Genomic DNA, 25,987 nt, shown 5'->3' with positions numbered 1-25,987 from the left:
TAGTTTAAGTTTTGTACTGGGATTCTGAGTTTGTGTTTCTGTCTCCCCCACTAGTCTGGGAAGGGAGACCAGGGAGTAGAAAATTTCCCTTTTATGTTTGCCTTTTCCCTCAATGTTTCATAGACCAAGAGCAGAACCTTTGTCAACACATATTTGCTTGATTGATTAATTAATTAATCTGTTCACATGTAAGTGTACATGTTATTTTATGCACACAAATTCTTGATTTCCTTTAACATTTTATTATTATGGCTCTGTAGCATCTACACAGGCTTTTTTTTTAAATTTGGGATCTTTCTACTTATAGATATTCATCAATGAATTCCATCAGTTATAGCACAAGTAATTCTGACAGAACATGTAGGATTATCATCTCCACTTCATAGGTCAGGATACTGAGTCACAAGCAGTTGAGAACTTGCCTATGGTCACATATCAATCAGGACTCTTCAGGTTCAAAGGTTTTGCCCCTTCTCACTAAACTAAGTTGCCTCTCATAAAGAGGTTTATCTTGTAACATCTCCTACTTACTGGAAAAATCATTACTTTTCCCTAGAGAATAGTCAACTGACATTTGTCTAGTACTAACACAATTTCACTTTCATAATGGTTATACTTCACTTATTTTTTTAAAGTTCAGTATTCCCAGAAAACCACATTAGATCTCATTAGTCAAAAGAGTATTACTTTACTTTAAGTCTGAAGACTTCCTTTCTAAGCCCAGTGGGTGAAACAGGTGTAACCATTTCCCTGGGTAGACCCCTACCCTAGCAAGTGTCACCTCATCTAATCAGCTTGAGTGGGTCTACACCTCCAAGATGTAAAGGCACACACTACAGCAGTGGATGAACACCAACTCAGGTTGGCAGCATTTAGGCAGGAAGCAGCAGGTCAAAAAAAATATGGCCATCAGCTGGTACAGGAAAAAATCTCAGTTGTATAAAGCCAGCTCATGAAATCCCTTCAGTCTTTCAGTCAGGTAGATTCCATCCTCTTTCCCTTTGTGTGGGCTTACAGTATCTTTTTATTATGTATTTCCTTCTTCAAAGTTGCTTTTGCTCTTCATTTTATCCATATTGTTTACATATAAAATAAGAAGAAGTATATGAAGTATAATTTGTTTTAATCCTAAACGAGGGTGACTAGAAGCTGGTCAAAATTAAAAGTTTTGGTGAGCATTTGAGTAGGTGGAAAATTATCAACCACTCATAATCCCTTTCAGAAAGGACCTTAGTATTCATGGTGATAATCGTAATACATTCTTGGATCCAACCTCAAAATCAGAGTTTGCACTTCAACTAAAAGTTTAAACATAAATTACAAATATCAGCTATAACTTGACATACGTATGTCTTAGAAGATTGACTCTAGAAACTGTTGAGTGACTCTAGAAACTGTTGAGACTAAAAGATGTCAACTGATACATTTATCTATTTTCAGAGTTTGGTAGCATACAACGGCTTTCAAAGTATGGTAGGAAGAGGAAGGAAGAGAGAAAAAAAGGGAGGTAAAGGAGAAGGGTGATAATTATGTATATATATATATATATTTTTTTTAAAGTAGGTGTAAAAGGAAAACCACTTGCCCTAGGGACCTAGAGTGTAATTTGAAAAGGCAAGCAAAGAAGAAGAAAGTATAAACTTCTATCTAGGTGTTCCTCTGGAACAGAATCTGAACTTGATAAAAGTGCTCAAGAATGCAAAGCAAAGGCAAATCAGTGTGCAATGAGGTTGGTCAGGAAAATTGTGTGGAAAAACACCTCGGAGGGAGGAATTGAAAGAAGTAAAGAGTGACTGGATGTCAAGGATACAGAAGATATTTAAAGTTGGGGGAACAGCCTCCAGAAAATGTGTAGGCTTGTGGATTGAGTATGGATGTTTGAGGAAGGGTCAGGGACCTCTCTGCTTCTCCCTCCCCAGTTGCATGAACTGCAGGAAAACAGATGCAGAGGTCAGCTCTGTCTGGGGAACCGCCTCCAACCACCCAAGCTAGAGAATTATCCAGATTTAAGAATAATTGTTGTAATTAACATAGAATTGACAAAGCTATATAATACTGTGGGATTTGGGGATCTTGATAGTACAAAATGAGTTACGGTCTATAAGCAAAGAGTTTAAACCCTTTTCTTTGTTATTGGTTCAGTTATACTATTTGAAAATATATATATTGCATATGGCACTTTTAAAATACATGTAAAATACTTAGCACAGTATCAGGGGATCTATCAATAGAAATAATATTCGCTGTCATCATTTTTCTAATGTATAGAGGGAAGGCAAAGTAATAATCATTCCATTTTCTGGATCCCAGAGTCACAGAATTAGAGGTTCTCTGATGACATCTTAGAAGTCAGGCAGCAAATGTTAATGTTACCCCTCCCTGAGGGAGTCCAAAGATTACCACTCACTCCTTCTCCCAGTTCCCCTGGCCCCAAAAACATCCTCTGACTTGAGTCTTTCTTCTTCATTCTTGTTAATGGATACACACCAATACATCTTTTACATGAAGTGTTTGTCATATTCCTTCCAAGAATTAGAAAACAATCTTTTACGATATATCCCATGGTATTTACCCTAGAAATCTACAATTTCAAAAGACGATCTTAGTTGAAGTAATAATAATTTTGAAAGTATAGAGCAACTGGCTGCAAGTAGTACATTTCTAAATGTGGAATCCTATCGAACTTCCTGCTTGAACTTGAAAATTGCTGTTATTTCTAAGCCAAGAAATGTGAGCATTTTCTTACACTGTTTCACATGTTTCAATTTAAACTATGATATTTAAGATGCAAACTTCAAGCTCACTAAAATATATTAAAATATGGTGAATAGATGGATTTTTTTCTAGGAAACAACATACATATTTGCATATAACAATCATTATGATACTAAACCCAAAGTAAGATTATTTTTAGCAAATTTACAAGGAGTATCAATGTGATTAAGTTATATTTTGTTCCCTTTAATTATGCTACATAAACAAAATTATTCAGAGAAATGAATAATCTTTAATTAAAACAAGTGACTGAATACATACTTGTGAGTAACTACTATCAAGATATTAATGGAGAAGATTGGTTCAAGATGGTAGAGTAGGTGGACATGCACTCACTCCATCTTGTGAGAGCACCAGAATCACAACTAACTGCTAAACAATCATTGACAGGAAGACACTGGAACTCACCAAAAAAGATACCCCACATCCAAAGACAAAGAAGAAGCTGCAGTGAGATGTTAGGAGGGGCACAATCACAATAAACTAAAATCCCATAACTGCTGGGTGGGTGACTCACAAACTGGAGAACAATTATACCACAGAAGTCCACCCACTGGAGTGAATGTTCTGAGCCTCACATCAGGCTTCCCAACCGGGGGGTCTGGCAGCAGGAGGAGGAATTCCCAGAGAATCAGACTTTGAAGGCTAGCGGGATTTGATTGCAGGACTTCGACAGGACTGGGGGAAACAGAGACTCCACTCTTGGAGGAGACACACAAACTAATGTGCACATCAGGAACCAGGGGGAAGGAGCAGTGAACCCATAGAAGACTGAACCAGACCTACCTGCTAGTTTTGGTGGGTGTCCTGCAGAGGTGGGGGATGGCTGTGGCTCACCACGGGGACAAGGACACTGGCAGCAGAGGTCCTAGGAAGTACTCCTTGGCGTGAGCCCTCCCAGAGTCCACCATTACCCCACCAAATATCTTGTAGCCTCCAGTGCTGGGTTACCGCAGGCCAAACAACCAACAGGGAGGGAACTCAGCCCCACCCATCAGCAGACAAGTGGGTTAAAGTTTTACTGAACTCTGCCCACCAGAGCAACACCCAGCTCTACCCACCACCAGTCCCTCCTATCAGGAAACGTGCACAAGCCTCTTAGATAGCCTCATCCACAAGAGGGCAGGCAGCAGAAGCAACAAGAACTACAGTCCCGCAGCCTGTGGAACAAAAACCACAGTCACAGAAAGAGAGACAAAATGAAAAGGCAGAGGATTATGTACCAGATGAAGGAATAAGATAAAACCCAAGAAAAACAACTAAATGAAGTGGAGATAGGCAAACTTCCATAAAAAGAATTCAGGATAATGATAGTGAAGATGATCCAGGACCTTGGAAAAAGAATGGAGACAAAGATTGAGAAGATGCAAGAAATGTTTAACAAAGAACTAGACCTAGAATTAAAGAACAAACAGCTAGAAGAATTAAAGAACAAACAAATATAAACAATAGAATAACTAAAATGAAAAATACACTAGAAGGAATCAATAGTAGAATAACCAAGGCAGAAGAACAGATGAGTGACCTGGAAGACAGAATTGAGGACTTCACTGCTTTGGAAGAGAATAAAGAAAAAAGAATGAAAAGAAATGGAGACAGCCTAAGAGACTTCTGGGACAACATTAAACTCACCAACATTCACATTATAGGGGTCCCAGAAGGAGAAGAGGGAGAGAAAGGACCTGAGAAAATATTTGAAGAGATTATAGTTGAAAACTTCCCTAACATGGGAAAGGAAATAGCCACCCAAGTCCAGGAAGCACAGAGCGTCCCAGGCAGGACAAACCCAAGGAGAAACACGCCGAGACACATAGTAATCAAATTGAGAAAAATTAAAGACAAAGAAAAATTATTGAAAGCAACAAGGGAAAAATGACAAATAACATACAAGGGAACTCCCATAAGATTAACAGCTGATTTCTCAGCAGAAACTCTACAAGACAGAGGGAGTGGCACGATATATTTAAAGTGATGAAAGGAAAGAACCTACAACCAAGATTACTCTACCCAACAAGGATATCATTCACATTCGATGGAGAAATCAAAACCTTTACAGGCAAGCAAAAGCTAAAAGAATTCAGCACCACCAAACCAGCTGTACAACAAATGCTAAAGGAACTTCTCTAAGTGGGAAACACAAGAGAAGAAAGGGACCCACAAAAACAAACCCGTAACAATTAAGAAAATGGTAATAGGAACATACATATCGATAATTACCTTAAATGTGAATGGATTAAATGCTCCAACCAAAAGACACAGGCTCTCTGAATGGATACAAAGACAAGACCAATATATAGGCTGTCTCCAAGAGACCCACTTCAGACCTAGGGACACATACTGACTGAAAGTGAGGGAATGGAATATTCCATGAAAGTGGAAATCAAAAGAAAGCTAGAGTAGCAATACTCATATCAGATAAAATAGACTTTAAAATAAAGAACATTACAAGAGACAAGGAAGGACACTACATAATGATCAAGGGATCAATCCAAGAAGAAGATATAACAATTATAAATATATATGCACCCAACATAGGAGCACCTCAATACATAAGGCAAATGCCAACAGCTATAAAAGAGGAAATCGAGAGTAACACAATAATAGTGGGGGACATTAACATCTCACTTACACCAATGGACAGATCATCCAGACAGAAAATTAAAAAGGAAACAAAAGCTTTAAATGACAAAATAGACCAGATAGATTTAATTGATATTTATAGGACATTCCATCCAAAAACAGCAGATTACACTTTCTTCTCAAGTGCACATGGAACATTCTCTAGGATAGATCACATCTTGAGTCATAAATGAAGCCTCAGTAAATTTAAGAAAATTAAAATCATATCAAGCATCTTTTCTGACCACAGCACTATGATATTAGAAATAAATTACAGGGAAAAAATGTAAAAAACACAAACATATGGAGGGTAAACAATACACTACTAAATAATCAAGAGATCACTGAAGAAATCAAAGAGGAAATCAAAAAGTACATAGAGACAAACGACAATGAAAACACGATGATCCAAAACCTATGGGATGCAGCGAAAACAGTTCTAAGAGGGAAGTTTATAGCAATACAATCCTACCTCAAGAAACAAGAAAAATCTCAAATAAACAATCTAACTTTACACCTAAAGGAACTAGAAAAAGAAGAACAAACGAAACCCAAAGTTAGTAGAAGGAAAGAAATCATAAAGATCAGAGCAGAAATAAATAAAATAGAAACAAACAAAACAATAGCAAAGATCAATAAAACTAAAGGCTGGTTCTTTGAGAAGATAAACAAAATTTATAAACCTTTAGCCAGATTTATCAAGAAAAAGAGGGAAAGGACTCAAATCAATAAAATTAGAAATGAAAAAGAAGTTACAACAGACACTGCAGAAAGACAAAGCATCCTAAGAGATTACTAGAAGCAACTCTATGCCAATAACATGACAACCTGAAAGAAATGAACAAATTCTTAGAAAGGTATAACCTTCCAAGACTGAACCAGGAAGAAATAGAAAATGTGAAGAGACCAATCACAAGTAATGAACTTGAAACTGTGACTTAAAATCTTCCAACAAACAAAAGTCCAGGACCAGATGACTTCACAGGTAAATTCTATCAAACATTTAGAGAAGAGCTAACACCCGTCCTCAAACTCTTCCAAAAAATTGCAGAGCAAGGAATACTCCCAAACTCATTCTACAAGGCCACCATCACCCTCATACCAAAACCACACAAAGAAACTACAAAAAAAGAAAATTACAGACCAATATCACTGATGAATATAGATGCAAAAATCCTCAACAAAATACTAGCAAACAGAATCCAACAGCACATTAAAAGGATCATACACAATGATCAAGTGGGATTTATCCCAGGGATGCAAGGATTCTTCAATATATGCAAATCAATCCATGTGATACACCATAGTAACAAACTGAAGAATAAAAACCATATGACCATCTCAATAGATGCAGGAAAAGCTTTTGACAAAATTCAACACCATTTATGAAAAAAAACTCTCCAGAAAGTGGGCATAGAGGGAACCTACTTCATAATAAATGTCATATACGACAAACCCAGAGCAAACATCATTCTCAATGGTGAAAAACTAAAAGCATTTCCTCTAAGATCAGGAACAAGACAAGGATGCCCACTCTCACCACTCTTATTTAACATAGTTTTGGAAGTGCTAGCCATGGCAATCAGAGAAGAAAAAGGAATAAACGAATACAAATTGGAAAAGAAGAAGTAAAACCGTCACTGTTTGCAGATGACATGATACTATACATAGATAATCCTAGAGACGCCACCAGAAAACTAGTAGAGCTAACCAATCAATTTGGTAAAATTGCAGGATACAAAATTAATGCACAGAAATCACTTGAATTCCTATACACTAACAATGAAAGATCAGAAAGAGAAATTAAGGAAAACATGTCATTCACCATTGCAACCAAAAGAATAAAATACCTAGGAATAAACCTATCTAAGGAGGTAAAAGACCTGTACTCAGAAATCTATAAGACACTGATGAAAGAAATCAAAGATGACTCAAACAGAGGGAGAGATATACCATGTTCTTGGATTGGAAGAATCAATATTGTGAAAATGACTATACTACCCAAAGCACTCTACCGATCAATGTAATCCCTATCAAATTACCAATGGCATTTTTTACAGAACTAGAATGAAGAACCTTAAAATTTGTATGGAGACACAAAAGACCCCGAATAGCCAAAGCAGTCTTGAGGGAAAGAAACAGAGCTGGAGGAATCAGACTCCCTGACTTCAGACTATACTACAAAGCTACAGTAATCAAGACAATATGGTTCTGGCACAAAAACAGAAATATAGATCAATGGAACAGGATAGAAAGCCCAGAGATAAACCCACGCACCTATGGTCAACTAATCTATGACAAAGGAGACAAGATTATACAATGCAGAAAAGATAATCTCTTCAATAAGTGGTGCTGGGAATACGGGACAGCTACACATAAAAGAATGTAATTAGAACACTCCCTAACACCATACACAAAAATAAACTCAAAATGGATTAAAGACCTAAATGTAAGACTGGACACTATAAAACTCTTAGAGGAAAACATAGGAAGAACACTCTTTGACATAAATCTCGGCAAGATCTTTTTTGACCCACCTCCTAGAATAATGGAAATAAAAACAAAAATAAACAATGGGATCTAATGAAACTTAAAAACTTTTGCACAGCGAAGGAAACTATAACCAAGACAAAAAGATAACCCTCAGAAAGGGAGAAAATATTTTCAAACGAAGCAACTGACAAAGGATTAATCTCCAAAATATACAAGCAGCTCATACAGCTCAATATCAAAAAACAAACAACCCAATCCAAAAATGGGCAGAAGACCTATATAGACATTTCTCCAAAAGAGATATACAGATGAAAGGATGCTCAACATCACTAATCATTGGAGAAATGCAAATCAAAACTACAATGAGGTATTACCTTACACTGGTCAGAATGTCCATCATCAAAAAATCTACAAACAATAAATGCTGGAGAAGGTGTGGAGAAAAGGGAACCCTCTTGCACTGTTGGTGGGAATGTAAATTGATACAGCCACTATGGAGAACAGTATGGAGGTTCCTTAAAAAATGAAAAATAGGGACTTCCCTGGTGGTGCAGTGGTTGAGAGTCCGCCTGCTGATGCAGGGGACGCAGGTTCATGCTCTTGTCCAGGAGGATCCCACATGCCACAGAGCAGCTAGGCCCATGAGCCATGGCCACTGAGCCTGCGCGTCCAGAGCCTGTGCTCCACAGCGGGAGAGGTCACAACAGTGAGAGGCCCGTGTACCACAAAAAAAAAAAAAAACGAAAAATAGAACTACCGTACAACCCAGCAATCCCACTATTGGGCATATACCCTGAGAAAACCATAATTCAAAAAGAGTCATGTACCACAATATTCATTGCAGTTCTATTTACAATAGCCAGGACATGGAAGCAACCTAAATGTCTATCAACAGATGAATGGATAAAGAAGATGTAGCACATATATACAATGGAATATTACTTAGCCATAAAAAGAGACAAAATTGAGTTATTTGTAGTGAGTTGGATGGACCTAAAGACTGTCATACAGGGTGAAGTAAGTCAGAAAGAGAAAAACAAATATCGTATGCTAACACATATATATGGAATCCCCAAAAAAAAATGGTTCTGAAGAACCTAGGGGCAGGACAGGAATAAAGATACAGATGTAGAGAATGGACTTGAGGACATGGGGAGGGGGTAGGATAAGCTGGGAAGAAGTGAGGGAGTGGCATGGACATATATACACTAGCAAATGTAAAATAGATAGCTAGTGGGAAGCAGCCGCATAGCACAGGGAGATCAGCTTGGTGCTTTGTGTCCACCTAGAGGGGTGGGATAGGGAGGGTGGGAGGGAGATGCAAGAGGGAGGAGATATGGGGATATATATATATATATGTATAGCTGATTCACTTTGTTATACAACAGAAACTAACACACCATTGTAAAGCAATTATACTCCAATAAAGATTTTTTAAAAAAGAAAAAAACAGAAGTAAATAGCATCACACTGAAAAAGAAAAAATAAAAGACACATACACCCAATGTTCATTGCAGCACTATTTACAATAACCAGGTCATGGAAGCAACCTACATGCCCATCAACAGACGAATGGGTAAAGAAGATGTGGTACATATACACAATGGAATATCACTCAGCCATAAAAGGGAACAAAACTGAGTCATTTGTAGAGACATGGATGGACCTAGAGACTGTCATACAGAGGGAAGTAAGGCAGAAAGAGAAAAACAAATATCGTATATTAATGCATATATGTGGAATCTATAAAAATGGTACTGATGAATCGTTTTGCAAGGCAGAAATAGAGACACAGATGTAGAGCGCAAACGTATGGACACCGAGGGAGGAAAGCATGGTGGTGGTGGGGGTGGTTTGATGAACTGAGAGATTGGGATTGACATATATACATTAATATGTATAAAATAGATAACTAATAAGAACCTGCTGTATAAAAAAATAAAATAAAATTCAAAAAATAAAAGATATTAATGGAAAGGAGTAAAGCTTAAGGAGTTTTCACTGAGTACTGGTTACCCATATGAAAATTAAGTCTTCATTAAGGTAGTCCTTACTGAAAACAATGGAAAATTAAAAATGCGTCATATACTGTCAAATATAGTATATAAGGAGTGCTTATATTCAGCACTCCTTTCCTTGTCAAATTCTGTCGCTTGTTATGATTCTAAATCTCCTTTGGAAAAGGCAGTAATTAGACATAAAATACCATTTGTTGATTGTCACAAATATGCCATAAAAAAATGACCTTATATGTGGTAATCACACAAGATTATGCAAAATGTAATGAAACAACTAGTCATGCTTAGCATTTTTCTTGCCACCCAGCACAGATCTATACTTTAGAATTTTAGAAGCAGCTTAAGTAAGAGAGAGCCTGAATCACCAAGACATTCTTTCCACTGACTGCCCCAAGAATCATTCCCATGAGCATAGTCCCAGCATAGAAGGGATTTAGTGAGTATTTTCAGAATTATGACAGTAGGCAATATTGGCATGGTGCTAGACCCTATGTATCAGCCCCCATACTAGCATTTCCACGTTAATACACTTCTTGCCCATGGCTGGATGAGGAAGAAGACCCATCCATGAGTAAGAGGAGTCAGATAGCTCTTTTCAAATCCCCCTCTTGTCAAATGACTGTAGTATGACCTTGGGCAAGTTATTTAACCTCTTTTTGTCACACTTTACTCATCTGGAGAATGGGGTATTTCATGGGATTGTTATGACCATTAGAGTAATTAATGTATGTAAAGTGCTTTAAAAGCGTCTGGTGCATTGAATGTGCAATTTAAGTGTGATATAAGCCATTATCACTTAATTATATAATTACAGTAATAGTACATTATTATATAATATATAACATTATACAATATTGATACAAGCTATGCTTATTATTTTCCAAAATGTGAGCTCGGTATCCTGAAAGTGCACATACCCTAGTAGGCACCTGCAGCATTACCCTAGAGCAATTTCAGAAAAAAACCACAATACCTGGTGGAATTAAACCATGAGGTATGTGGCTCCCTGGGGACTGTAAGCATACAAAACAAAAACACTCATTTTGTGTACTGCAGTAAGCTCTGGGTAGGTACATCTTGTCCCAAACATCAAGTGCCAGCACATCAGGAAGACAGTCTTTCTCCAAAGGAAGCAATTTGGAGTCTGTTGGAACTAGAACATTTTTGCAGTGTTCCAAAGTCCCCACTTAAACCATAAGAACTCCTTTTCCTTGTAAACCCATCAGTACTTTATGTAATGTCTATAGAGATTCAGTTCATAGCTATTTTGGCTTCTGCTGAGAGGCTATCAGGGGAGAACACCATCCAGCAAATTCTGTACCCTCACTCCTTCTTCAAGAGACACAGCATTTAGTTGTTCAAGGCCTATAACTTTGTTCTAAAAACTGACAAGGGTCCCTCCTTCAAACTCCTCTTAGAGACCCTTAGAATCAGTGACTGGTCTCAGAGACAGGGCACAAATTCAGGAAGTCTAGGCTGTACTGGCCAGGCTAGATCATCCAGCTACGTGGTTTTTACAGGCATTCAAGGAGGAAGTAGTTGTTGCTGTCTGTGTGGGTCAGCAAAGGCTGTAGCCCATGGGAAACTTTTGGATAGAACTTTCTAGGAAGCAAAACAAGGGCGGAGTATTCCAGGCACTGGGGAAAATGGAATCTACATTGAGATTCTGAAGTTGCATGACATATTTCTGTAATCTGAATCTAAGCAAGTGGAAGGAGTTTACCCGCTGAGAAAACAACAGGACACCTGGGGGGCCACACTGGTGGCAGAAAGCTTTCTGCTCTGATCCCTAGATTTTGCCACCTGGTGAGCTATTCCTGTCAATAACATCAGTCCTTTCTTATTGTACCTTTTCTCAGAAATATTTCTGCATTTCTTGATTTGTGTAAATGGCAGACTAACTTAATTACCTTTCAGACCAAAATAGGGGGCTTATTTACCTGCAGATATATAGTATCATAGTTTTAGAATTTTCTCAGAGATGCTAAGCCTAGGAAAACCCACAGAGCTTTCTAGTTACTCCGTTCAGGGAACAAGCCAGGTATGCTTACCCCTGCCTCTTGGTTATTTGAGGCTTTTGGGGGAGACAGTAGCCATCTGCCGCTCTCAGAAACAGTCTCATCGTCCCTCAAAACCATCCGGGAAGGATGCCCTTCTTGTAGTAAGTTGACCCTACCGCTGCCAGAGAAGACAGGGCTGAGGCAGGAGGGGAGAGGCGTCCAAAGCAAATCCTATAGACACACTGCCCTGCATGTCCTGTGATTCTTGTCTTTCACCTGGGGAAGGAAATGACAGCAAAAGGCTGTGCCCTTCTCCTGCCTGGAGAAACGGATTCTAGGGAGGAGACCATAGCACCCTTTGCCCATAGGAGAAATCTGTAATATGAAGTGTGTAAATGTGGAGGGTAAGACTGCCTGCTAGTGACCACCAGCTTCACCACATATGACCACTGTGACATCGGACAAATTAATTAACCTCTCTGTGCTCTAGGTTTTTGACCCATAAAATGGTGATGGATACTAGTAGTTGGCCTACTTTCTTAACTATAAAATAGGGATACTGGGTGATGATGTAAAGCAATTGGCATACTAACCAAAATGCCTGCTAAGTAGTAAGCACTCACTAAGATTGTTCCAGGAATAATGAGCAAGTGTAGGGGGGACAGGGATTAAGCAAAACCATGGGTAGGCATTGGTGATTACTTAAAATAACCACATGGAGTTATTTTAAAGGCAGGGATTCTCCAGATGTTGTGAGTCAAGTCACCAAAAAGCAGAAAAGTCCTCAGAAGCTTGACCGTAACCTCCCAAAGAGGAACAATCAATTTTTGAAAACTTGTCTTAAAAAATACCCTTGGCTTGTATATGATGAAATACTAGATCTTATGTTCTGTGGCTTGTGTCATAAACATGGAGTGAAGTTGAAGGGAAATCAAGTGAGTTTTTTTTATGGCACCAACAACTTCTGGACTGAATTTCTCAATGCGCACCATCTCAGCGAGGCTCACACCAAGGCTTCCCTCATGGAAGCGACAAGTGGTTCCCCAGGGAGCAGAACCACCACGGAGCTGATGGTGAGGACCATGAGCAAGGTTACCCTCAGGAGGGTTGAGAACTTGTTCCCATCCTGCCACACCATCGCCAAGACCAGACGTCCCCTCAAAGATTTTATCTGGATGTGCTCGTTGGATGATATGAAGGGTGATGATATTGGCCCAGTATTCAGAACGAACAAATCGGCCAGAACATTTACATAGTTTATTGCTGAAGTAGAACGGAGAACTCTAAGAGAGAAATTAGAAAAAAGTAAGTTTTTCTCCGTCCTCAGTGATGGGATCACAGACAGTTCAATCGGGGAAGCTGACCTTGTGTACGAGCAGTGAGCGTGCTCAGGGAAAGGACACTGCCAAATCGTTGGGGTACAGACGGGGGAAAAGAAGGGACCCCGGCAATAAAACATGCCACTGAGAAAACTCTAGAGAGAAATCTTCAACTTCGACTGTCAAACCAAGACTGGGCAAAGAAACTGGTTGGTTTCACAAGTGATGGTGCCCCTGGCTCAGAGCGAGAAGACGGCAGCTGGGTGGCCCTGCTTTTAAGAGAAATCCAGCCACGTGCACTGACGGTGTATTGCTCTACGCATCCTCTCGAGGTATCTTACAAAGCGGCGTTCCAGAGCGTTCCCCTGTACAACGATGTCAGAGACCTTCTCCGCAGCGCTTACCACTTCTATCACAATTCTCCTGTTCATAAGAGTACTCTGGTACTTTTAAAGGCCTTCACCTTCGACCTGTGATACCTTCTCAAGTAGGAGGCTGGAGGTAGCTTCAAGGATTACAGGCCTCCCTCCAGAATCTTCTCAAAGGATATCAATTGTCCAGCAGCTGCATTCAGTGAGTAATTTTGAAATACTGTACTATTTTAGTTTTTTCAGAATAAGAAGAACACTTTTACTGAGCCATTTGAAATAATAATTTTGAGAAAGATAAACCACTGTTTTTTCCTAGCCCATGTTACAGACAAGGGAAGGCAGAAGTGACACCAATCATCAGAAAGCCAAAGACCTTGTAGAGTCCCTCCTGCAGGCAGACATTGTTAAATTTGTCCACTTCTTGCTGGATGTCATTGATGTCCTCAGCATTCTGTCCCGCGTCAATCAGAAGAGAAACTCTTCAATTGCTGATATATTTGCCACCCTAGAGTCAACACTGGAAATGCTCAGAATATATCAGACAAGGTGAGGAGTCTGGGATGATCTGAGAGTCATCCAACCAGACAGATGGACTTGGGAAACCATTTGCTAGGTGCTTTTGCACGTAATTGACTACTTGGGGGATTTTTTTTTTCCCTCCCCAGACTAGGGCCAAAAGAACGCCCAGTGGATTCAGTCACACACTTTCAGGGTAACTTCCTCCTCGCAGGAAAGTGAAACATTTCTGACGTGAGAAACATGGTTTTAACACATCTTATCAAGAGGCTGCGAGGCTGTTGCAGAGATGTCAACCAAGATGTGGTAAAGGCAGCCACGACTGGGAACTTTAAACTGTGGCCAGCAAAGATAAATCAAGGTAACGTATGAACTCTGGCTCTGAGTCTGTTGTTCTTTGATTGTCTGTATACATGTCTTTAAGATATGTGACTTTTTGTTGGGTGTATTGATAGCAGAATTTGGAGAAAAAGAGGTGTCCATCCTGATTGCACATTATGAACCAGTATTGGAAACTGCCAAGGTGAAAATTGATGAAGTAGACACAGAAAGGAGCATGTTGAAATTAGAGATTTATGCTAGGTGAGCATAAGTAACCTAGGTGATATTTATAAATATTGGAGTAAAACTTAGGAGTCTCAATCTTTTACATTTTTCATTTTTCCTCCTAGATTTCAGAACATCCACAAATTGACCTGGGATTTTGTGAATTCTGTTTATTTACACAAGTATCCAAACATCCTAATACTCGTGGACCTAGTGCTGAGCCTCCTTGCAAGTTCAGCTGAAGCAGAACGTGGCTTTAGTCAGATGAAGGGCACTAAGTCACAAATGCATGCCAAGGTCAAGGCTGATAGCATGACAGATCTCCAGATAATTCAGTTGAATTTTCCAGACATTTATAACTTTGACCCTAAGAAAGCCATTAATTTATGGAATACAAGAACACCATCTTCAACTGGTGACACAAGACCTATCTCGGATTGTTCATCAAACTCAGAAAGGCTTGATGAAAGTGATTAGTAATGTGACAAATGTTGACCTCATCATTGATCATAGCAAAAAGAACTATTTTCAAAAACCTGAAAGTTAAAAGTAAAAGTCACCAGTCTTCATATCAAACACAAAAGGCATTTGGCATCATCCAGACCTACAGAGCAAAAATCCAAAGATTGGTTTTCCTCTGACTTTCTAATTCTAGTTCTATATTCACACATTCTTTCACATTCTTTGGGTGAAGTATATACTTCTAAGCAATGGTATTATTTTGATGTCATCTTTCTGAGAGTTACTGCTAAGGGTAACTAGACTATAATTATGATCTGAGTTCCTTTAGGCCCGGCTTACAATTAACTGTTTTTCCTGGATAATTCTAAATGACGGTTGCATTAGGTAACTAACTCAGGACCAAATCGAAAGAGAATTTTTTTTTGATCCGTAAACAAAATTTGTAAGCTTATCTGTTTCCGCTACTGCATTATATGGGAAGGCCATATTATTATATGCCTTGGTCATTTAAGTAACACGGCCAAATATCAAAATAGTTTTCACATTTCACACTAGAGTTCCCAGATAAACAATTCCTATGTGAACTGAAAGTATTTTCTTACACTTTGCTTGCACCATAGCTGTTAGAGACAGTGGAAATATTTTATGTATCTACCAGAATTTTTAAATACTTTGAGCCTCTTCATGGTTTCAATTGAGTTTATGTGGTTTCATCTTGAGAGACATGAATGATTAATTTCTAACTTGTCTGTAAACCAATATAGTATCATGTAAAGATCATTTTACCAAAAGCTCCACTACCTGGGAAAGTTATTCTCATCTCTATAAAATTGGATACTCAGGTTTGATCAGAAAGGATAGAGAATTTATTTCTGAACAACCTGCTAGATGGCCAGTCTTATCAAAGAAAGAAAGATTCTGCTCTTGCTACCCAGAAAATTGCCTTCCAGATCTGAACTTTGCGTATGTTATTTGAACCACTGAAATTTTAAAAGGATCACTACATTTTCCTAAAGGTTAGAGGAAATGATAAAGTTCATGTTGGACTTTAGAAATGCTAAAAACTTAGATATAGGAAGAAAAATGTGAGATTCTACATCTATGTTTCACTCTTTTTATTCCTAAACAAAGAAGAATAGCTATAAACTCTGGACCTGAAAGATACCCGAATACATGTAGGAGTGTCTCCTGGTTCTAGAAGGTACCGACACTATGGGAGTTAGACATTTTTTAAGGAAGTACATTTATTTTGCTTTCCTATTTCTTTTTTAATGCATGTGCATGCAATTTGAAATGAGCAACAGCCTAAACAAACATCTCAAGGTAAAGTAGTTTAGTGTTTAAGAGCAAAAGTCTTTAAAAGGTCAGTTATCTTTTATAAAATATATCAGTGTTTGAGCCAATTAGATGACTAAATTAGCACTTCAAATCTAGTAATTTAATAATTCAAATATCCCGACATTTACCAAAACAAATATATTCTGATCTAAAAAAGCAAAATGAGGATAAATGTGTTACCTTGATCGCAGTGGTGATGTGCATGCGTTTAGAACACCTTTATCCCATATTTACCAAAGCATTTTACTCTAGTGCCCTGCTGAAAAATAGGAACCCTTGCAGTAGTTTTTTAAATTCAACCTATTCTGAGTACAAGGTCAAAGAAGACTCCAAACTAAAATATAAAGCCTCAGTATCTTACTCAGTCTGAACAATTTATTACTCACAGAAAAAGACGTGCTGACTTAGCTGAGAAACAACCATGGGAGAAAATCAGGAAATTGATTATTATTTTTATGTTTCCAAAGTGTCTTCTGTTTCTCTAAAGGCTAAAGTTTTAAAGAGAATGAATAAAGTGATTATACAAATATCCATTATTTGTTCTATTTAGTGAAAGAAACAAATCACGTAATAAAACGTAAAAATATTTCTCATTGTATTTTAGGCATAATAGGAAACAAAGCATTTGCTGACATTCTGCTGGATTTGGTAACCGTGAACCTTGGAACAAACAACTTTCCTAGTAGTTGGATGAACCTCACTCAACCTGAAGTAAGCTTCTATTTTGTTTGGGTTTCAAGCTTTGAGAATTCTTCTTCTTTAATCAATAAGTCAAGAGTTTTCAAATAACCAGTACCTGCACAGTATCCAACATTTAGTAGCAGCCAATAAACCTGGATGAACAAATGAATGAACTTCAAGTTAAGACACATAGTATGTTCATGCTCAGTATTTGAAAATAAGTGACAATGCTGCCAGTCAATGAAACACTACAGAGACCATGAGGCTCAGCCAGTGAGTTTGTATTTATTACTACCAGATGGAGTGATCCTAACCAGTAATAGTAGATGATTCTGGCAGTGCTTGCTTTTCCTTGTATTGTGTTCCTTAAGAAAACAAAGTGGTTAAAGAGTATTTCCCTACAAGATGTAGAGCCCTCCCACACTCGTAATTATCATCTTTATTCCTTCTCTGTTGAAAAGGTACAAAGTGTACTATAGTCACAAGTGTTAATTCCTTGTGTAACAGTAAGCAAAAACCACAAATGTCAAGGAAGCAAAAATCAAAAACACTCTCTAAGTTCTGTCTGGTGTGGATTGCTTGGTAGAACCTGAGGGAACAAAAGTGAGAACTGACCCTATTGGCCAAGCTAAAATCTTACTTCCTTCATCAGAATCTCTTACTAAGAAACACGAGCAGGTAGAGTGTCGCAAGAAAGTCATACAAACATTTCAATGGCATTTCCTGCTTTCTTCTAGGTGCAGGAGTTAACATCTTTATTGGTAACAAACTCGGAGTTCGTGGACTGGCGGAAATTCTTGTTAGTCGTCGCGCTGCCTTGGACCTTTCCTCTGGAGGAGGAGCTCTTGGAGACCCTGCAGAGGTTCCAGGCTGTGGATGAGGAGCACCTGGGCACAGTCACTTTCGAGCAGTATATGCAGGTCACTACCAGCCCCTGGTGGCACTAATCCTACCAGAGTACTTCTGACCTAAGAAGCTCCCTGACCTCACAACACCAGGTCTCATGGCCCATGTCTAGGCACCTAGAGGCAGCACAGACACTGTCCAAGTCCCAGGTAGAAGTCTGGCTCCCACTCCCAGGGAAGGGTCTGAAAAAGTCAGAACTGCTTGGAGAGCTAAAGGTTCTGAAAGAAGTCACAGAGAACGTCATTGTCCTCCCACCAAGTGGTTCTTAACCTTGGCTGTACATTAGAATTGCCTGCAGAGCTTTTAATCAGCCCAATGCCCAATACCAAATACTCTGGGAGTAGCAACAGCAGTTACAATGAACACAGGGAAAGGGGCAGGGTTTTTTATTTTTTTCTTTTGGTCACAAGCGTGGTGAATGATGAGATGGTTTTTGACAAGTTGAGTTTGAAATGTCTGTGGGAAATGCAGACAGAAATGTCCCATCTGATATGGCAGATGCAGAAGCCAGTCACTATCACGTAGGCAGTTGTGGGAGTTATGAATGGACCAGATCACCCGAGGGAAGTGTGTAAAGTGATGGATAATCCAGTAACATGGTACCTGGCCATTGGACTTGTAGATAGGATATAACTATTGACCTTCACCAGAGCAATTTTAGGAGAGTACAGAGTCTAGGTTGCAGAGAATTGATGGAATAAATAGGTCTTTAGGAAGTGAAGATAAGACAGTCGATTCATTTTTGAGAAGCTTGAGTAAGGAGGGAGGAAGAATGAAATGCCATAATTAAGAAGGGCCTGAATGACTTATTTTGTGTCTACTAATCGAATTCATCCTAATTCTCACCACTTCACATTGCTGGTAGACACGAAAGGTGGAAGCGTTTATAAGGTGCTGATTTTGAAACAGGGTGATAATCTCTAGGTGCCTGTAGCTCGTGTATATTTCACCATTGAAAGATCACATCTCTTCCTGCTTCTCTTTTCTTCCTTGATTAATGGAAGACGTGCTCATAGACAGCCCTGACGTTCGTACGCTCAGACAGTTGAGCCAGAGGAAATAGCACTTCCACATCAAAGAGGTTCTTCAAGCCTGATCAAGAAAGGCGTATAGCTGATTGGGCTCTAATTTATATACTTCCCAAGTAGAGCATTTTGTGAATTCTTTCACTGTCCTGGACCTGGGCTTACAACTTATAGAGATGTTTTGTGTAAAAACATAAACAGCAGGGCAAAACTTATTCTATTTTCTTGTTGGCTTAAGATTTTAAAAAGTGGGCGCTCGTGAATGTACCAACCTTCTCTTTACAGTATGTGCCAATGAACACAGGTTGTCAATTTAAACATCTTTTTGCACAAACGTGAGACGAACTTAGGTGTTGGTAATTTGTACCACAGTGCTGAGCAAAACCAGAAAGCTCCCTCACCAAAACTGTGAATTTCTTAGAGAAAGTTGGCTGCTGCATGAAACAGAAACTCAGAAATACTTATCAGAACACTACCTGGGTTTTGGGAGCAGTTGATTTCTGAGCTCTGCCCTCTCAGCTTACCCACCCAACGCCCACTCCTCAGGAGGCTCAAGACAAGGTGGCCATTTGGAGAGGCCCACTTGACCTCCCCACACGACTCACAGATCTCCAGCGCTCGCCACATCACACACACAGAGTTCGTTCATAGGACTATCAAAACAGCTTCTAGGGCAAAATTTTATGATTTGTTGAAAATGCCACCTTCGAATACAGTAGTCAAATAGTACAACTACATTGCTGAAATGAAGTTCTCTGGGGAAAAAATAAATAAATAAATAAGCTCCCTATTCTGCTTTTTATTTTGTCTTTTTTCTTTTCTTTTGACTAACTGCAAGTTCGCCATAACCGCCACTTAAGAGTGTGTTGATTTCCCCAGCTTCTAAAATGGAATAAGATACAGCATTTGTGAAGCTGCCGCGGCTGCATACCTGGGCTAAGCCACGTGAGCATAAAAGTGCACTTGCCTTTGCTCCAGCCCTATTGCAGCTGTCTTGCCTCTGTCACATGTGGATGTTTAGTCACACTCATGCAGAATGCTTTGTTGGTGAACTCTCTTGACTCATCTCCTGTCAATGAGAATGCAGGTTATCATAGGCTTAATGAGTCAGATGTTCTAGGATCCAAACAGCGCAGCACTTGTTCTCTAAGGAAAAGTAAACTAACCTAAAATTCTTTGACCATATTTTACTTATTCTTTGACCAAATGTCCACAAAGGACATTTCCGCATTTCAAGGATAAATCACCTGATTATCCAGTGGGGCAAGATGTGGTTGACTGAACCTTGCTTGATCAATTTAAATCCAACCTACAGTTCACATTTACCATTTCACACTGCTAACATTTTCATGGATGACTCTTTTAAAAATATAAGTTGTTCTCTGATTGGGTTCTTTCTTCTTTCTCATGTGACCCTCTTGTATGTGAAACACTTTGAAACAGTTTCCTAATCTTTAAAATATCATCTATTTTTTAAAAACTAACATGACTGAATTCTTGGTTTTAAGAATAAAGGAAAATTCCTGTGCATTGAAAAAATTGGATATGGAATTGATGGTTGAGAAATCAGGGATGAGTAGGAATCCTTCTTTTAATATTTCCTCTTTATCACTGGTTTTCAGCAATTTGATTATTGTCTTCCTCGGTGTGCTTTTCTTCATATTTCTTTTTCTTGTGTTTCACTGAGCTTCTTGCACCTGTGGGCTTGCAGTTTTTGTCAAATTTGGAAAATTTTCAGAAATTTTTTTCCAAATATTTTTTCTGTACTCCTCTCTCCCATTCTCAAAATCCAGTCACACGTTTGTCCCACAGGATGCTGATCCTGGATTCTTTTTTCTTTCCGATTTTTTTCTCTCTGACTTTATTTTGTATTCATTTCTACTTCTCCATCTTCTAGTTCATTGATCATTTCCTTTGCAGAGTCAAATCTATTATTAATACAATCCAGTGTATTTTTATTTGAAATATATTTTTTATCTCTTTAAGTTGGGTCTTTTTTATAGCCTTCATTTCTCTCTTCATTATATGCATTTTTCTCTGTCTCCTTGAACAAATGAAATATATTTAGCACAGCTAAATGAACATCCTTGTCTGTTCATTCTACCATCTGTGTATTTCAGTGTTTGTTTCTATTGATTGATGTTTCTTCTGACTATGGGTTATATTTTCTGGCTTTTTTGCATGCCTTTGTATAGGATGCCAGATGTTATAAATTTTATATTGGTGTGTGTCCAATTTTATATACCTTTAAATATTGTCGGGCATGCAGTAATGTTATTTGCAATCAGTTTTATCCTTTCAAGGTTACATTAAGATTGATAAGCATGGGTCCAGAGCAACCTTTAGTTTAGGGCTAATCTAGCCCCACTACTAAGGCAATATCCTCTAGGGGGTGCTACCCAAAGCCTTGTGTATCAGGAGGTCCTTCCACTCTGCCAGGTGGTAACATTTTCCCTGGTGGTAACATAGTCCCAGCCCTGTGCGAGACTCAGGAACAGTTCAGCTTACTCCTTTCCTGTGTTTCTTTCTCCAGCTTCTGGCATTTTCCACACATACATCCAGAGGTTGGCTTTCAGTCAAGACTTGAGGAGATCTTTCTACAGATCTCTAGGGCTCACCCTCTCTTTCAGTGCATCTGCAGTGCTTTGCCCTGAAAATTCTAGTCATCGTGGCCTCCCCTAACTCCAAATCTATCTTGTCAACCCAGTAAGACGTGCCAGCTCTATTTGGATACCTCTCTTCACACTGTAGCCTGAGCAATACTTGGGCTCCTCATCGTTCTCCTTATTTCAGGAATTACTGTCCTGTGTTGACTGTTGTCTAATGTCTGAAAAAATTATGTTACATATACATTGGTCATTTTTCTTATTGTTTAAGGCAGGAGGGTAATTCTGAGCTTTGTCACTCCATCATGGCCTGAAGCATAAATCTTACCTACATTCCTCATCTCTCTATTCTCCATGGAGTGGTACTTATGGTCCACAGATTGGCCACTGGGCAAGGATTCTTCCCGGTCAGTACAAGGCACTTACGTTCAAAGCCTGAGCCCATGCTGGACCTTAGCTTCTTCTATGTCTTCTCCCTCACAGGCTTCTGCATGGCCAGCACTCCTCTGTTCTAAATGAAAAGAAAAGCCAGTCCTCACCTCTAGGGGCTGCATCCCCTTATAAGCTACCTAGTGTCACTCCAGCCTTCTCTCAAAACACGGGTGATTCTTCGAAGGAAAGAAGGCACAAGCATAGGCCAGAGTCAGGTTAGGCTGGCCAATGGTTCTTGGAAGTAGGCAGTGCCAAGGGTAGATTGTCACTCTGGAAGATGGTAAGGGAGAAAGACCTAGGAACAAGATGCTTATGTATATGAAGTGCTTGCCACGTATAAAAGTTAAGTTTGGCAAGACACATTCTTCGAACCCAAGGAATTAATACCTGATGTTCAATAACAGACATGAATGAAAACACCCAAAGGAAAGAACTGAATGCCAAATATCTGGTATAAACAAGTGAAATTGGAGTTTCGAGGAGAGATCAAAGAGGGCTTCCCTGAGGAGGTGTGATCTAAGCTGGGTCTGGAAAGATGAGTAGGTTTACATTGGTAAACAGGTAGTCACCTCAAGTAGGAGTAACTATGTGAGCAAAAGAGCAAGAGTAGGAAATGGTTCTAAGCAGAGAATGACATGACAAGATTAAAGTTTTGAGAAAATTGATATGGTCAAATGGTCTGAGCTGAAACAAACAAGAGAAAGACTGGGAATGAAGACAGCTCCGAGGTTGCTGGAGCAGCCTGTGATGGAGGCAATGAGGCTGTACACCAACGTGGCAGCAGTAGACGTGAGAGGAAGAGAGGGGGGGTGAGGCATCGCCAAATGGGAACCGAGGGATTTGGTAATTAGTGTCAGACATGGGCTGAGAATGAAGGTTGTCATTAAAAAGTAGGTCCTGAGCCTTTGATTCAGTCAGTCACTCACTCAGCAAAGATTTCCAACACCAACAATATGCCCCAGCACCACACTAGGTTCCGAGAACAGAGAGCAACATGAACAGGACACGAGCGATATGAGCTAGTGGAGGGCACTGACCCCTCCAAAGTACTGCTATGCAAGCAACATCCAGGGTGGCGACCTCCAAGCTTCATCGCATGCTGCAACAGTTACAGTACAGCAGGCACCCCAGTATGTGGGGTTTCATTTATAAATTATTCAAGTGTACTACTGCACTAATGCATTCTATACATTATCAAATTTTTTAAAATAAAAATTACAAAAGAATGAGATCCAATACATGTGAATGGAAGTTCTAGTATTTTCTCCAGCATCCCCATGGTTTCTGCACCCTACTTTGGAGACCACTGCTCTAGACCCCTGCAGAGGTGGCTTCAATCTCTGTGGTTTTCAGAGGAACAATTACATCTCAGTGTAATTTAATGATTCTCATTTTTGTTTTCTGTGTAGGCTGGTCTGTGGTTTACGGGAGATGAAGATATAAAAATTCCGGAAAATCCCCTTGAACCTCTGCCATTCAATAGGCAGGAGCATCTTATAGAGGTAATTCCATAACATTGATCCATTTCTTATCTTTTCTCCCACTTGTGTAGTTAGTCTTAGACTCCACCTCAACTCCCGGTTCCTTTGCTGTATCCCCCAAGTGCAGAGTTTAATATTCACTACGGCGACAGCATAGGAGAGTCTGGAGGGAAGCAGGGACCAAAATCTTAGACAAGCTTCTCCCGTTTACTTACTATGTGATCCCAGACAATATCCATAAGCTCTCCGGGTTTCACTCTTCTCATCTAGCAAATAATCTTGTACTGAACACACTTTTCACTACATGCCCTTCCAATTGTAAAAGCTTTGGATAAGAACTGACTTTCACCAATATATGTCTTTGTTCATTTCTCTTTGATTTTGACTAATTTGAGCAACATTCCAAGAATTTGCATACAGTATTGCCCACTACCCATCAGATTATCATTATTATCATCAAAAGTATCATCATCATCATTATTGTTATCATTAGCTTCTATCCCTGAGGCCACAATAGAATGCAAGCCCTTAAAATCTGAAAACCATTCTGACTTCGACACAGCCAAGGTCAATAAAATATGAGAAAAGTTGAATGGTAGATTCAGACATGACAGCAAACTATGTATATTCATTGATCAATTCAGCCAGCCATGAGTTAAAAATTGAAGTGCAAAATTGAACATGACTCCAGTCGTAACCTGAAAGTGAGCAATTCCCTTCAATTGGACACTTATTCTTTGAGCATCTCTCTTAGATGCTAGCAGGAGAGCAGGTGAAAGAAAAGGGACAGGGAGTTACCAAAAAGTGTCCAAGACATGAGGCTGGCAGTTGCACGGGCAGTTTTTTGTTTTCGTTGTTGGTTGTTTTATAAACTGGAGGACTGAGCTCAATTCTCCTGTAAAGCTTTGGAAGGTGTCTCTATATGATTTTGTGAACAAATCTGTTAACAATATAAACAGGTTCTTCATTCCTTGGGAAGAAGTCAGCAGTCTGAATATGATGTCAAGTAACTTTTTTTTCAGCCAGAAGTTTTTAGAAGTGTTTATCAGAGCAGAGCCCTTCCATTGCTCACAGAGCTGCTAAAGGCAGGAGACAGCCTGTGTTGGTCAGCCCCGAGGACTGCGACACAGTGAGGCCGGAAAGGGACTTGGGATGACAAGGAAGGGTGTGGCTCCCACCTGCTGCTACCCAAACTGCTGGAAAGTGAACATAGGAAAGGAACAAAGTTGGGGGCAGAGGCAGGACCACAGAGCCTGAGAAAGAAGCGCTCTTACAGGGCAAAGGATGGTTGACAGGTGTGTGTGTGTGTGTGTGTGTGTGTGTGTGTGTGTGTGTGTGTGTTGTCCAGAGGACAGAAGAGGGTGGTGTCCTCTCTGCCCCATGGACTGGATGCTCAGCATTTCATAAATCTCAACGCCCTTCACCTGGGATTAAAATCACAGATGCCATGGCTGACAAGCTGCGAGGTCTTGATGGAGTTACCTACCCTCTCTGTGCTGTGGTTTTATTTTCATCCCTCTCTGCTGGGAGTGTTGTGCAGCATGAGTTCATATGTGTGGTACTTTTAGAACAGTGATTGGCACACAGTTAGCCTGATGTCAGTGCCAGCCAAACAGAAGCTAACCACACTGGCTCTACATGGTAAAACACCAGTTAATGGTTAAGAAGCTAAAGAAAGGGGTGCAAAGGGAAAACATAAAACAATATAATAAGTTTACTTTTTTGGCCATAATTAGAATAAGCAAAGGCCAAATCAGGGGGAAAAAAAACACCCCATGAAGAGGAATTCTGAGCGTCAGGATCCCTGGCCCCTGCTCCCAGTTCTGACATGACCCACTGTAGGACCTTGAATAGATCCCTTCACCTGCCGGGGCCTCTGTAAGCTCTTAAAAAGAGGGCTTGGCCTACGATCTAGCTGGCCAAACCCAGCTCCCCTGCTTTGTCATCTGTGTTCTCTACTATCCAGGGCCACCAGGGGTCCCAGAGACAGACTATAATTCCTGCTGTCTGTGGGCTCAGATGACCTCAGAGTCCTAGACACTGGGTAACAGGTCCAGTTGCATCCAAAAAAGGAACCCTGAGACACGTCTGTGTTGCAATCACATCGTTGTCCCCTGACAGTGACAACTCACTTCCTTATAACTGACAAGGTTCGGCCATGGCCTGGCTGCCCAGTTTTCCACACAACATCAAGAGCAACTATTCCAGTGTTTTAAAAATTCATAGGGATTTCTTGAGAAAAGGCAATTTAATCGCACCATATGCAAATTCATGGTTTTGTCTTAATCTCTTCTCCACAGCTTCCATCCACGTGAAATTCTTCTATTTCTTTGGGCCATTAATGTTTGTTGAAGCCGGGCTCGTGGTTTGAAATACTAGCTTTTCGCTAACAAATCCCA

At 39.6% G+C, this 25,987-nt stretch overlaps 1 protein-coding gene across 1 annotated transcript in view; it reads left to right on the top strand.

Moving 5' to 3' along the window:
- SPEF2 (sperm flagellar 2) overlaps positions 1–25,987 on the top strand; it is a gene marked incomplete at both ends in the record, with an annotated part of 167,901 nt that overhangs the window by 119,996 nt on the left and 21,918 nt on the right. The window contains 3 exons of the mRNA XM_079702960.1: positions 17,062–17,168; positions 17,876–18,058; positions 23,517–23,609. Of these exons, the coding sequence (XP_079559086.1) occupies positions 17,062–17,168; positions 17,876–18,058; positions 23,517–23,609 (383 nt within the window). The remainder of the gene's footprint in view (positions 1–17,061; positions 17,169–17,875; positions 18,059–23,516; positions 23,610–25,987) is intronic.

Source organism: Hyperoodon ampullatus, assembly GCF_949752795.1.
Source record: "Hyperoodon ampullatus genome assembly, chromosome: 4".
NCBI lineage: Eukaryota > Metazoa > Chordata > Mammalia > Artiodactyla > Ziphiidae > Hyperoodon > Hyperoodon ampullatus.
This window is presented reverse-complemented; position numbering and strand designations above follow the sequence as displayed.